The sequence below is a fragment of the Delphinus delphis genome, chromosome 15 (assembly GCF_949987515.2).
Source record: "Delphinus delphis chromosome 15, mDelDel1.2, whole genome shotgun sequence".
Classification (NCBI taxonomy): Eukaryota; Metazoa; Chordata; class Mammalia; order Artiodactyla; family Delphinidae; genus Delphinus; species Delphinus delphis.
The window spans coordinates 17545918-17560312 of NC_082697.1; the positions used below are offsets into that span (position 1 = coordinate 17545918).

The 14395-nt window shown below is 44.3% G+C and overlaps 1 protein-coding gene across 2 annotated transcripts in view; it reads left to right on the forward strand.

Annotated features, from left to right (window-relative positions):
* The window catches only part of PTPRT (protein tyrosine phosphatase receptor type T), a 1079376-nt gene that overhangs the window by 924497 nt on the left and 140484 nt on the right, over positions 1–14395 (forward strand). For both annotated transcript variants that reach the window (XM_060030771.1, XM_060030772.1), the window contains one exon: positions 7604–7633. In XM_060030771.1, coding sequence (XP_059886754.1) covers positions 7604–7633 — 30 coding nt within the window. The remainder of the gene's footprint in view (positions 1–7603; positions 7634–14395) is intronic.

Sequence of the window (14395 nt, forward strand, 5' to 3'; positions counted from 1 at the left end):
GAAATATGAGAGTCTACTTTGAGAGAAACGTGCATCTCTTGGTATACCTTGCTTCTCTGTGATTTGTGTCTGCACTCCAGTAGCTCCCAGTCTAATGGGTGTAGACATTCTTGTTAGCTGTGTACTGGGAAGCAGAAAAACTGGATCCAGATCTCTACAGCCCCATTTATCTGCTGCTAACCTTGGAGAAGCAACTTAACGAAGCTCAGCCTTTGCTTTCTCAGCTGTGAGATGCAGCCAGTCTCATGTAGCTGTTCTGAGGATCAAATGGACTAATGGCTGGGACAGGCTTTACTTCCTGTACCTGCTTACGTACAGGTAATGCATATATTGCATAATATCAACAGGGACATTCATCTCACACATGACCATCAAGTGTACCAAGCCAGCTCCAAACCCAGCACTAATATGTTAAAAGGCAGTGCTGCAATCAGTACACACACTCTGACCTAATTTGTTCATTTTCCATTTGAATTGCTGCCGTACTCGGATTTTAATCCTACAAATAATCATAGAGGGTAGGACTGTTGATACTCCTGTTTTTTGAGAAGAGGAAACTGAGGTTCAAAAAAGGTTTTTATGAGTTATCCAAGGTCTTGGGCAGAGTTGAAATGCAAACCCAGGGTCTGTGACTCCAGACCCCTTGCTGTTAACTTCTGTTCTATCAGTCCATGGAGACCAGTAGAAAATAAGTGAATCCTGGAATAGGACACAAGTGACCCAGGTTCAGGTATCATTTTCTACTGTTCTCTGCCTCGGTACATGCTATTTCCCTGAATCAAATGTCCAGACATTTCTCTTCACCTGCAAGGCTCCTACTACTCTAACTCTCAGCCCCAAGTTCTTCCAAGTAGGATTCCTCCAAGTATTACCTCTTCCTTGAAGTCTTCCCACAAGCCCTCTGTCCTGGGAAGATTCACTGATCCTCCCCCGCGTGCAGCCGTTGTGCCACATGCATAGACCTTCAGCTGTGTATTTATCACACAACATGGTGGTTGTAGTTTTGCTGGACTGAAAACAAATGGCCTGGGAGGGCAGGTCCTCTGCTTTGGCCCTTTCTTGCCAGAGCTCTACTGCCCTGTATCATCTGCTCCTGGACATCTACCCTCAAAGTTTTTATGGTCAAAGACAAAAGCATCACCTACCCACCAACGTATTTCCAGTCATGTGTCCCCATCTCAGTGAGAGGTACTACCTCTCATTCCGTCAGCCAAACTAGTGGGATTCCATCACCCCAGTACTTTTGAACTTGAATCTTTACATTCTCTTGGTCGCATCCTCTCCCCTCCCCGTCTCCACTGCCTCTTCCCTGGTGCAAACCTCTATAGCTTTGTTCTGTGAGTCTCTTCGCCACCTCTCCAACCCATCTTCCACACGGTAGCCAAAGTGATGTTTGAAAAATAAAACTTGTACTCCCAAACCTGCATTCTAAAATCCTTCAACGGCTTTTCCTTCCCTATAACAGTGGTTCGTAGGGTGGAAATAAGGCAAGAAGCACAGACTTACGTCACCTGAGAGCCTTGTCGAGCTACGCTGTCCCCTTGCTCACGGTGATTCTGGCAGATTTCCTGAAGTCTCACCCCACACTTATACCTTTGCTTGTGAAGTTTCCTCCTCTTTCAATGCCTATGTTCCTCATTTCCATGTGACCAGATACTACCCATGTTTAAGGTCTGATTTAAAAGACACCTTCTCCAATAATCCCTTCTGACCTTCAGTGTAGACTCAATCTCTTCACCGTCTGGATCCCCTCCATGAGGATCCAGGTTATGTTCCGTCTTACATTTGTTATTTGTATTCACATCTTATCTTCTCCACTGGACTATCAACTGTCTGTTCTGATTCATCCTCATCGCACATGTGCCTTGCAGATACTTGGGATTCCCTAAAAATGTGTTGAATCCCAGTAAAATTAGAACAGATGGGGCCCAGGATTGCACTGCATCTCTTGGGCAAGAAAGCTTCACTCAGAACGCAGATCCAGATATCACGCAGATCTAGAACGCAGATCCAGAACGCAGATCCAGATATTAAGCATCAGGGGTGAACCCAGCCCTGAGGGGTGTGGAGGAGGGTCAGGCCGGAAGGGCAGTATGTGAAAGATGTCCCATGGTCTGAGACTCAGAGAACACACTGTCTCTCCAGGAAAAAAAATAATGAGGCAGTAGGAAAAGCTAACTACTGGGTTAGCTGAAGAGGCAGGGCAGCTATTAGATTGTGCTACAGGTCACAAAACTGACACATGTAGAACTTAAAGAAATTGCCCCAAATCACGTAGCTAGTAAGTGGAAGAGCTGGGTCTGAAACCTGGCCAATCTGATTAGAGAGTCTACACTCTTAACACCATCTCACCTGGATGAAATGTAAAACAGGATTTGCTGATATGCTGAATTGTGTGACATCATTTTGAATGGTTCGTTGAGGTAGGAAAGCAGCCTCCAAGACATGTGTTGATATTATCTTGTTCTGTCCACCCCATTCTAAACTGCTCCTTACTCCACACCCTGAAAAGTGAATCCTCCTCCTGTTTGCACTCACTAGGGGAGCCGCTCAGGCTAGAACCTTGGCAGTCGTCTTCAAAATGCTCACATTTAATCACCTATTGCTTTTGTGTTCTAGCCACCTTTCACATCACCTCTTCTCCTTCCTCATAGCCATTGCAGGCTCGGCCCCTGACATCTCTTGCTTTGACCCTTACGGCAGCTTTCATGACCCCAGTCCCTCTCCCTTTCCGCCTTTTGCTCACGCTCCTGCCAGAATTATCCATCTAGAAAAATATTTGACCACTTGGCTCTTTGAGTTGTCCCTGTGACCTGAGTTCTCCCTGTGAGAGTAAGCTCCTCAGACTCTTTGGGAACTACCAGCATCTTGACATTCCCACCTTGATAACCCCCCACCCATTCTGTAAACAGATATCCATCAGCCTGGAAATACCCTCCCTCCTACTCCATCTGAGTGTTCCTGGACTTTACAACTCCGGCATCATAGACTCTAAACCAAATTACCTCTCCCCCATCCCCACCCCTTACCCTCAAATATGGTCCCACAGCTCCCTGAGCTGCCACCTCATACTGTTTATCACTCCAGAAGATAATAACGTAGTAGTTATTAATGCAGGCTCTTAAAGTTAGACTTCCTGGATTGTAATCCTTGCCATGCTGCTTACCAACTATATAAACTTGGGCAAGTTACTTAACTTCTCTGCGCTTCACTTTCCTCACGTGTAAAACATAGATAATAATGCTTCTAGTGAGGATGAAATACAATAGTCCACATAATGTACTGAGAACAGCACCTGACACATAAGTGACCTCCTACTATCTAAATGGTAGCTATTATTATCATCTATTTTATAAGTTTTTTGTTTGGTTCTCCCATGAGACATATTGGCTGGATCACGATGGCATTTCTCTTTCAATCTCTGGTAGTTGGCAGAGACAATCATATAATAGGTCCTTAAAAAGTTTTGGCTGTGATGGAAAGATGGATGAGTGGATGACAGATTGATTGTTGGATGAATGAGTAGATGAGCACATGGATGATTTGATGAGTGTGTGGGGTTATGGGCTAGACGGATAAGTAGATGTATAGATTGTTAAGTGGATGGATGGAAGAGTGCATGGGTGGGGTTATGAACTAGATGGACAGGGAGATGGTCAAGTGGATGGTTAAATAGACAACTTAGTCTTGTTTAAGTAGTATGAAACAAAGGGAAGCTATACCTCAAGTCATTCTTGTCAGCCAGCTGAAAAGATTCCACAGTATGTGATTTATTTAAGTTTGGGTTTTTCTCTTCTTTTCCCTAAGCACAGCTGTCTTCCTGCTCAGGATCTTTGGTCTCAGGCAATCTGTTACTTGCAATATCACTGTATCCTTGTAAATATAGACCTTCAGTAAATCTTCAAGCCTGAGAGAAAGGACACATGTATACTCTGTTTTGATCCTTTCCCTGGAAGACTTTGCAGTTTAATTTGGAAAACATATTCAATTAATAGAAGCCCGTCAGGTGCTGTCATTCTGGAGTTGCCTTGGAGCTGAGTCAGGGGTAGCACTGGCTTTGGGTGACATCCAGGATAACTCAGCTACTTGGCGGAGGTGAGTTGAAGGTTAAGGAAGCATGTTGGAATGAGGAGGTGGCCCAGGCAGAGGTGAGTCCTGAAGATTGAGAGCAGAAAACCAGAGGGCCCAGAATGTCGAGACCCAAGAGCGTAGCCTGGGGCTGCTGACTGTGAAAAAATCTTGGCTCACGATGGAGGCCTTGCAATTGGTCCCCAAATACACAAAGTATTAGACCTAGTGAGGGGTGACCTCTTAGAGCCTCAGATTCCTCAACTAAAAATGAGAAGAGTAGTACCTGCTTCATAGGGCCAGGGGGAGGATTAAAAGAGATAAGGCTTGTGGCATCTCAGTGCCTGACCCGCTGTGTTGCCCAACGTATATCTATATTCTTTCTTCCTCGAAGCCAGCACAGGCTAGTGGTCTAGCACATGAGCGTTAGAGGCATGTTGCTACCAAATCCAGTTACTAACTGTGTGATCTTAGGCAAGTTACTTAACCTTCTTTGCCTCAGTTTCCTCATCTGTGAAGTGGGGATGATAATAATTCCTATCTCTCAGGATGGTTGTGAGGAATACACAAGTTAACGTATGGTGAGAGCCTACAGCAGTGTGTGGCTCATAGTAAGTGCTACATAAGTATTCTTATTTTATTACTAATTTTTTAAAATTTTATTACTATTTTTAATATTCCTAAGTAGGTGAACACTTTGTTCCTGGTCACCAGAGTGAGAAGCAGCAAACCTTTTATCTGTGGGTAAGGGGGGAACATAAACTCCCCTTTGTTGTTTTTGTTTTTTTGGGTTTTTTTTGCCATATGCGGGCCTCTCACTGTTGTGGCCTCTCCCGTTGCGGAGCAACAGGCTCCGGACGCGCAGGCTCAGCGGCCATGGCTCACGGGCCCAGCCGCTCCGCGGCACATGAGATCTTCCCGGACCGGGGCACGAACCCGTGTCCCCTGCATCGGCAGGCGGACTCTCAACCACTGCGCCACCAGGGAAGCCCGAACTCCCCTTTGTTGAAGCCTAGTATATTTCAGATGTTTAATATATTCTAATATTAAATTAGATTAATGTTTTTTACTTAAAATACTTTGTGTATTACATACCATATATAATTGGAAAGTAATTTAGACTTATATAATGTTAATACCCACCATGGCTCTTGGGAATAGATCATTATTGCCCCCAGCGTTGAGATGGAGAAATTGAGGCTCAGAGATACAGCGACTTGCTCGAGGCCATGCAGTCAGCAAGTGGTGGTTCTGGGATGCTAAGACTTATCATATTTCCACTCCTTAAAGCTGTTTAAGCTGGCAGTTATCCATGCCGTTCACCTTGGTACACGGATCAGGAAACAGAGATCCAGGCAGAGGCATTGACGTGCCCAAGATGTCACAGAGAGCAAGTGAAAGAGCTGAGATCAGAACACTGGCCTCTCCATTCTCTGTGCAGTGTTCTTGACAATATGGAAAACAGAGATGTCTGTGAGTCTCCATCAAATGGATCCTGAGCTTTCTGCCCCTGAGGAATTACACTCCCAGGCTCTGGACCACAGAGCCAGAAATGAAGACGAGGAATGGTCACCTTACAGTGCCAACCCTTTCATCATCTGGAGCCACTGTTCATTTGGCCAAAGATACTGCACAGTTTTATGAGTAACCAGATCTTGCTGCACTATGGTTCATTTTCCCCAGCCCAGCCTCCCAAGGAGGTACGGGGCTTCCCTTCTGCCATGGTGTCTTAGCTCTCAGATGTCACTTTCCTTCTGGATCTGTGGAATTTGTCTCTCTTGATAAATGAAGGAAAGCCTAGAGATGGCCCTGCCTTGGGGACTTTGGCCAGTTCCTACTTAAGAGGGGGAAATTTGGAGCTCTGAGGACATGTTCCCACCCTGTGGATATAAAGACCGCATCTTCCTATTGTAACCCAACTGGATAACAGTTGCAATTAACCAAATAACTCAAGAAGGAGGCAAATTATTCTTGCCCGCTCAGATGGATATTTGGGGACCTGGATTATTCAGCAGTTTTTCTCAATCCACAAATGTATCAGTTATTGTCAGTGGAGCTAAGTCTGTAAAATAAAAATGTTCCTATTTATTTTTCTACAAAATACGAAAAGTTATAACAAAGGGAATATCACGGACTTATTTGTTTTTCTTTTATTGTTCAGAAGCCAAGAGCTAGAAGAGACATATTGCAGGCAGTGATTTTTCAACCATTCTTTTGGAGAGTGGAATTCTTAGTCATGTGAAATCTTAAATGAAATGCCAATTTATGAAACAGATTAAAATGGAGAAGCTCCGAATGTGGTGGATGGCAGAGAAGCGGCAGCCCTACCTCAGTACCCGCCTCCCCATTACAGTGATGCTGCTCTACAGAATCCTGGGAACACAGTTTGAATATTAGTGATTTAGTTCAACTCACCTAAGGATCATATAAGAAAATGCCGGCACAGAGAGTTTGTTCAAGTTGTAGTCTGTTCACACTGAAGTTTGGAATGCCTTTCTTTTAGTGCAGTGGTTTTTCATGATGAAGTTTGAATGTTGTTCTGGTTTTCTCCTGATAATGTAACAAACTACTTCCCAAAATTTAGCGACTTAAAAATAAGCCATGAAAGTTAGTGATTTGTTTTTCTCATGAATCCGTACTTTGGCGGAATGACTTATTTCTGGTCTATGATATCAATGGTCTCAGTTGGCGTAATCCAGTTGGCTGGGGCGGGAACAGCCCGAGGTTGGCTGGATGTCTCTTTCTGGTCATACAGGCTTAGGGCCTCTCTGTGTGGTTTCTTCACATGGTCCCTTCAGACCACAGCAAGCTCAGGATACTTCGACTTCTTACATGGAGGCTCAGGGTTCCAAGTGAGAGTTCCAAAGACCCAGAAAGAGCTGCAAGGCTTCTCTATCCGTCCTATCCTAGAAAGTCCCAGAATGTAACTCCACCCACATTCTGTTGGTCACCCAGGGCCAACCCTGATGCTGTGTGGCCAAGCACTAACATGGGCATGAGTGCTGGGAAGTGTGGATCATTGGGGAGCCATCTTGGATGCTGGCTACACAGTTTCCTTTCTTTTGGTGTGACGTTACTAAGTAGATTCTGATGTGATTTGACCTAAAACAGAGAAGATAAAAGTCATTATGGTTTTCCTTAGATCTTAGGAGCACTGTCATGTGGAAGAGTGGTAAACTAGTTCTAGAATGCCACAGAAATCTGACCCAAGACCGAAAACTTATAAGGAAGCTAGTTTAACCGTAAGAAAGAATTTTCAAATGACTAAAACAACCAAATGCGATGTGGCTTCCTCTGCATGAATAGTGAGTTTCTCCATCATAGGAGAGGTCTTTCTTCTACCGCTGAAAGTATCTGATTCTCGGGGACGATGACTAGTTGAGAAACTTGCATCTCCTTGAGCTTAGGGATGCTGAAATACTATGTGCATTTCTAAGAACCAAGATTTCCTATAAATCTAATTCTTGTTTGTTTGTCTTTTCTTTTCCCCCCTTTTTTGGACATTTCCATCATCTGACTGCCCATCAATATATAGAAGAAATGCTTATTCCTACTCCTATTACTTGTAAGTATCGATCCGGGGTGACGTTGCTTTGTGCCCTGTAAGGCAACCTGTAGCATGCATTTCCTGCACCAACCGTCTGTTGGTTTCTCATACTCACTTCCGTCTAAGCCACCTGTAGCCTCAAAGTTTTTATTTTGCCTAGATGTTTTCCATTTGAAAATGCACTGTCCATGTTGAAAATGTTCATGTCTGTTATGTTTCTGCCATCTTGGATCTTTTCCCCTGTTTTTGAAGATGTGAAGGGCTGTTTCTCCTTTGTCAGTGTAATTCTCTAGTTAGAAATCCTCAAATTCCAGCAAGAGGAAAACCTAATCCTCCTGCAGGATTTGCACACATAAAACAAAATCACTGATCTCGGCAACTTCAAAGCCCATTTGTACGTACTTGGGGAACGTGTAGCCCTAGGGGCTCAAAGATTAGAAGGAAATTCATTGGCTGTTTCCACTATTTCAGGAAGTCTACAGGGAATCGTGGCTTTATCTAGAATCAGCTTCACAGGTGACAGAAATATACTCGGTCTTTGGGACTGGAATTATCTCAGTCTGACGTTTATCATTAGTTATGTGATGCTATCAATGCATTTTGTTGGTAGTTATAGATGGCTGATTGCCTAACAATTCTTTCTAAATAAAGACGATGATTTTTCTTATTACAAAACCAGACGTTTTCACAACATGAGGGTAACGGAGAAAAACTCCATAAATAGATCTTTGGTAATGAAGAGTTAGAAAACCACTGAATTAGTTTCACATTTCTAATAGGCATTTTCCATATTTGAAAACTGAGGTCCAGAGAAGTGTGTGAAATCACGCTCCAGTTAGCAAAAGAGTGGGATTAAAACTCAGAATGCCTCACTCCTTGTAAAGTCCATTATCCATCATTCCGTGTCTTCCTCCACCGCTGGCAAACCCAGCTTTGTGAGAGAGACCATATCTGTTAGTGGTCATCTGCTGAAGCCTTCACAGATGAGGATGGAGCCAGCAAAGGCCTCCCCATCCCTCTGCTCAGCGTTTGGGTCCCTGGTCAACAGGTCCACGCAGTGAGCAGATGAGATTCTGGTATCACCACCCTCATGTTATATAGGAACCAATGAACGCCGGCCACCGACACTGAAAATGCCCGAAACCTTGCTTCGTTTGTTCATTCATTCATTTGACAAGTAGGCATTGAACATGCACATTATGTTCCAGACACTGTGGATGGAGAGATGGCCAGGACTTTGAGCCTCACCCTCACAGTACACAAGCCTGTCAGAGAGACTAGCCTAACATCAAGTATCGATACTTGAAATCTCGGCGGAGGTGTACCATGGAATAGGGGCACTTAGTCGGGTGACCATTTTTTTAGTGGAACAGGGGATAGTTATCAGTGCTTTTAGAGATGAATTTATCCAGTACTGAAGAAATAAGAATTCTGAGCAGGGAAAACAGCACATGCAAAAGGCAGAGAGGTGTGAGACAGTGCGGGCTGCTGTTGCTGTGGTGGAAAGAGTCATGCAGCTCTGGGTTCAAGTCACATCTCTGTCAGTCACCAGTTACGTGGCCTTGAGCAAGATTTCTGAACTTTTTCAGCCTCATTCCTCTCAACCCTAAAATAGGGGTGAAAGTGCCTAACTCGTAGGGAATGAGGGATTTTCTGAGGTGCCTTGCAAAAAAGTGGCACTCGTGAAATGTTAGTTTCTGTCTTTCCCCTTTCAGAAACCATAAGGAGTCAGGGCAGTAGTGGTGGCCCCTGGGGGCTCTTCTGGTCTTCTAGAGGTCCTCATGGCATCAATGTTCCACAGCAGGTGTGGGCATGCAATGCCTTCTGGGCAACTCACCCCCTCAGTCCGTTAGCCAGTGTACATAGCACTGTCTGGATGCCCGCTTTTTACCATTCTCTGTGCTGGACCCTGTGGTGAAATCAAAGATGAACGATGTGGAGATATAGATATGCAAGTCCTTATAGTTCAAGTTGCAGTGATAAACAGGGGCTTCCAATGGGTGCAGACTTGGAGTTCTAAGTGACAGATCCTAGATTGTGACACTCAGGCCAGCTCAGGAGCTGGCCATGGTTAAAGGTTCAGAGGGGGAGAAGAACTGGCGAAGCAGACAGCAAGGTAGGAGGAGCACCATTAAAACCAAGCGAAGCCCGTTGCAGAAGGAGGACTTGACAGTAGCAGATGCTACAGAAAGAAGGAAGTGGAGGGCTTGGGTGCGGCCCTTGACCATCAGAAGTCACTGGTGCAGGTCATGGGGTAGCCTTGAGGGAGGAAGCCAGCCTGCCTAGGACCCATGAGGTAGATAACTTCTTCTTAACCACTAGGCCCTAAAACAGAGGAGAACGTGAGACTGGCCACTTGAAGGGCCAGAAAGTCCTGGGCACGTGTATACGTAGAGGAGCCTGTGCAGAAGGGAGAGCTGCAGATGCTGGAGGTGGGGTGTCTCGAGAAGGGAAGGTCTGGAGGCAGAGTGTCTGGGGACAGGGAGCTGAGAAGGGGATGTGTGACAGGTCTTGTGAAACCATAGGAGGGAGCGATGCATGTAGATAGAGAAGGGGGAACAGAAAGGAAATGAGGACCCCCACGGTCTGCAGATTCAAAACTCCACTCCGCCACATCTTAGGTAGAGACCCTGAGTGGGTGCTTTAAACCCTTTCTACTCAAAAGTGTGGTCCATAGACCAGCACTGGCATCAAACAGGAGCTTGTAGAACTGCAGCACCTGGTGACCCAGCTCAGGCCTCCTGAACCTGCATTGTAACAAGATTCCCAATTCCTTCATGGGCTCATTAAAGTCTGAGAAGCACAGACCTACCCAGTCTCAGTTGTTTCATCTGTAAAATAGGAAACATAATACCATCCTCGCAGGGGTTAAGGCATCACCTCGTCCCTCTAAAAGCCTCAAAATCTTCCATGAAAGAGAAAGCCTCCAACACCCTTGGGCTGAACAGTCTTTTCCATGAAATCCATATTTATTCATTCAACAAGTCTTTGTGGGGTTCCCACTTATGTGCCAGACACTGGTCAAGGTTCTGGGCTATAAGAGTTAGCGCAACAAACAAAAGTCCCTGCCCACATGAAGATGTTTAGTGGGGGAGATAGAAAATAAACGACATACGTAGGAAAAGTAGTATAGGTATTATGTAATGGCCAAGAGAGATAAGAAGAAAAATTAGATAAACCGGGGAAAGAAGATGTAAAGTGTAGGTGGGGGAGGAACAGAGGAATTTTTTTTTCAAAGCCAAGAGGGCCTCAGTGGCTCTCCCCCATGGAACGGTCCCATACACGAGACCAAGGGTCCACAAACATTTTCTGTAAGGAGCCAGTAGTACCTATTTTTGGCTTTATGGGTTCTCTGTTGCATCTACTCAACTCTGATGTTGTAACATGAAAATAGCCATAGACGATATGTAAACGTTTGAGCATGGGTGTGTTCCAGTGAAACTTTATTTAAAACAATGAGACAGTGGGCCAGATTTGTCCTGAGGGCCATATCCTATCCCTGCCCTAGACTTTTGAGATAGGGAGAAGATGGGGTTCAAGATTCATCCTGCTTTATGAGCTCCTACAATATGCTGCACCATGCGTTAGCCACTGCAGACACAAAGGTGAATGCAGGGCAGCTGAACCAGCCTAGAAGGAGGCAGAAGTTGAAAACAATTACTAGCTGGTAGCTATGATGTACAGGCTTTATCTGATGCTCACAGCAAGCCCTGCGAGATACATGCTATCGTGTTGAGTCTATTTAGACGTTGAGACTGAGATTTGAGGACTTGTGTACATCCCACAGCCAGGAGGTGGAAGGCAGGGCTAGGGTTTGAATCCAGGACCACATACCCTCAAGCCCCGCCCATCCTTCTCACTAGACCTTCAGGGCTCCTGCCTGGACCATGTGCTTGGAGAGCCCTTAGCCAGGCTGTGGGAGAGCCAGGATTTGAGTGCAAGTGTGTCTGCCTCTGCAGGCTCAGTTCTGTGCAGGGACATCTGTGCCTTGCTTGGGACAAGAAGTGGTAGCTATTCCTGGCTGGCAAGGAGGCCCTTGAGGTAATCCTGTCTTCGCTGTCCTGAGGACTTGCCATGTGGTCAGAGCTGAGAGCACAGGGCAGCCAGATCGGTGGTAGCCAAGGGAATAGAGTAAGGGGTGACCAAAAGAATGCTAATGACACGGATAAGTAGAGCTATAGGTAGAAGGCACTTTGGGACCCAGGGACAGAGGAGTCTAGAATGCGGTCCTTCACGGTCCAGTACACATTTTAAAAATTAAAATAATGTGGGTTTTGGTGTCAGACTTAGATCACAATTCTAGGTCTGCCTCTTCTTCCAGACTGTTCAGACCTTGAGCAATCGTGGAACCACTCTGAGCCTCAGTTTCTTCATCTGCAAATGGTGGTAACAGCTGTAACTTCCCAGCATTTTCATGAGGGGTAATGAGCGAGTGTATCTGTAGAGTGGCTGAAACAAAGTAGGTATTTAATAAACAGCAGCTATTATTCCTCACCTCCTGAGCTGACAGAAATGCTTCTCTAGAATTCCTCTTTACCTTTCTGTAGTAAAGCAGCACCCAACAACTTCAGTGTCTGCTTTTTGAAAGGATATTAAGAGTTGGTGTATGTTCATAGGTAAATTATGTTCATAATTTACCTCAAGGCAGGTGATGGGCACAGTAATTGTTTTGAACAGAGACATTTTAGTGTAGTAGTTCTTGAAAAGGCACTAAGATGTTTACCAACCATTCTGGCAGAGAGAGAGTACTTAACTATTTCACTTCACCTGTGTGAGTGTCGCAGAGGCAGGTTCCTCCTGGGCTGGTCCCTGTGTGCAAACACTCCAGAACACTTGGGCTTTTCACGTCCATCCTATTTCTCTCCATTCATATTTAAATCCTACACCTCTTCTTCAAGGTCCGTGTGAAACATTAGCTCCCACTGAAAGACTTCTCTGATTCTTTCCACCTGCAGGAATGTCCCTTTCTCCAATTGTCACCGCAGTCACTTTGTTATCATGGGCAGGAGCAAATGTGTCTTAAGGATGTTTCTTTTTCATTGCAGTGTTCCCCATGATGCCCTAGCACACACAGTGAACCCCCAGTAAATGTGTGTGGAATGAATGAAAGAACAAGATGAAATTAAAAGACATAACAGCTAAAGTCAACAGATGATCTGTTCTTTTAAAAAAAAAAAAAAAAGTAACAATTTTTAGATAACTCCAGACCCTGTATCTTCCTTGCTTCTGTGGCTTTAAGGCAACCTTTGCTCCTGTTCTGCATCTGTGACCTGAGCAAGCCACTTCACTTTTTCTCAGTCTCAGTTTCCTAATTTGTAAAGTGGAGATTAAAAATGCATTCCTCACAGAGACCTTGCAAGGATTCAGTGAGGCAAAGTTTGGGAAATGCCTAGCACTTAGTAGGTTTTCACCCAAAGTAAGAAACTGCCTTCTTTTCTGAAATGCATAGACCTTTTCACGTCAGAGGCTGTTGGAAATCAAATATCATTGCCTCAGTACATTTAAAGAGGAATTTGAAATGATGATATCAAGAGCGACTCGAAAAGCATTTTATGTAATTTGTCAGTCACTTCAAATAAAAATGAAGAAAAATAGGAATAGAAAGGAAGCCGTTTAAAGATGATAAGTATCAATTACCAAAAGCTGACAGCAAATATGTTGACAGGTGAGAATAGAACGCATTACCATAAAGGCGAGTCAAAGACGCTGCCCTCCTGCTGCTCTTCAGCCACGGGGAAGACCTCGTGAGAATTCTGATTCCTGGGCCCCACCCCCAGATCTGCTCAGTTCCTTTGAAAGTGTGGCCTGGGGATCTGAATTTCACACACAACTCAGTTTAATATTTTGGATGCTGACTTCGAGAACAGCTCCTCTCCTGATCCTCACATCAGCCCGATATAACTGTCCCTTTCTCAGTGTCCCACCTTTGTACCTGCAGTGTGCCCTTTTCCTGGAATGCCTACCCACCTTCCATGCCTGGAAAATTCTAGTATCTTTATTTGTTTTTAATTTTATTGAAGTATAGTTGATTTACAATGTTGTGTTGATTTCTTCTGTATAGCAGATGTCTCAGTTGTACACATATATATATATATATATATATTGTTTTCCATCGTAGTTTGTCACAGGATACTGAATATAGTTTCCTGTGCTATACAGTAGGACCTTGTTGTTCATCCATCCTATATTAATTAATCCCAAACTCCCATTCTATCGCTCCCCAGCCCCTCTCCCCCTTGGCAGCCACAAGGCTGTTTCTCTATGTCTGTGAGTCTGTTTTTGTTTTGTAGATATGTTGATTTGTATTGTATTTTAGATTCCACATATAAGCGATATCATGTGGCATTTGTCTTTGACTGACTTCACTTAGTATGATAATCTCTAGGTCTATCCATGTTGCTGCAAATGGCATTATTTCATTCTTTTGGATGGCTGAGTAATATTCTATTGTTTATATGTACCACATCTTTATTCATTCATCTGTCGATGGACATTTAGGTTGTTTCCGTCTTGGCTATTGTGAATGGTGCTGCTGTGAACATAGGGGTGCATGTATCTTTTCGAATCATAGTTTGTCTAGGTATGTGCCCAGGAGTGGGATTGCTGGATCATGTGGTAATTCTATTTTTAGTTTTTTGAGGAACCTCCATACTGTTTTCCATAATGGCTGCACTAGTATCCTTATTGTTTTTAATTTTTTTAACGTCTTTACTGGAGTATAATTGCTTTACAACGATGTGTTAGTTTCTGCTGTATAACAGAGTGAATCAGCTATATGTA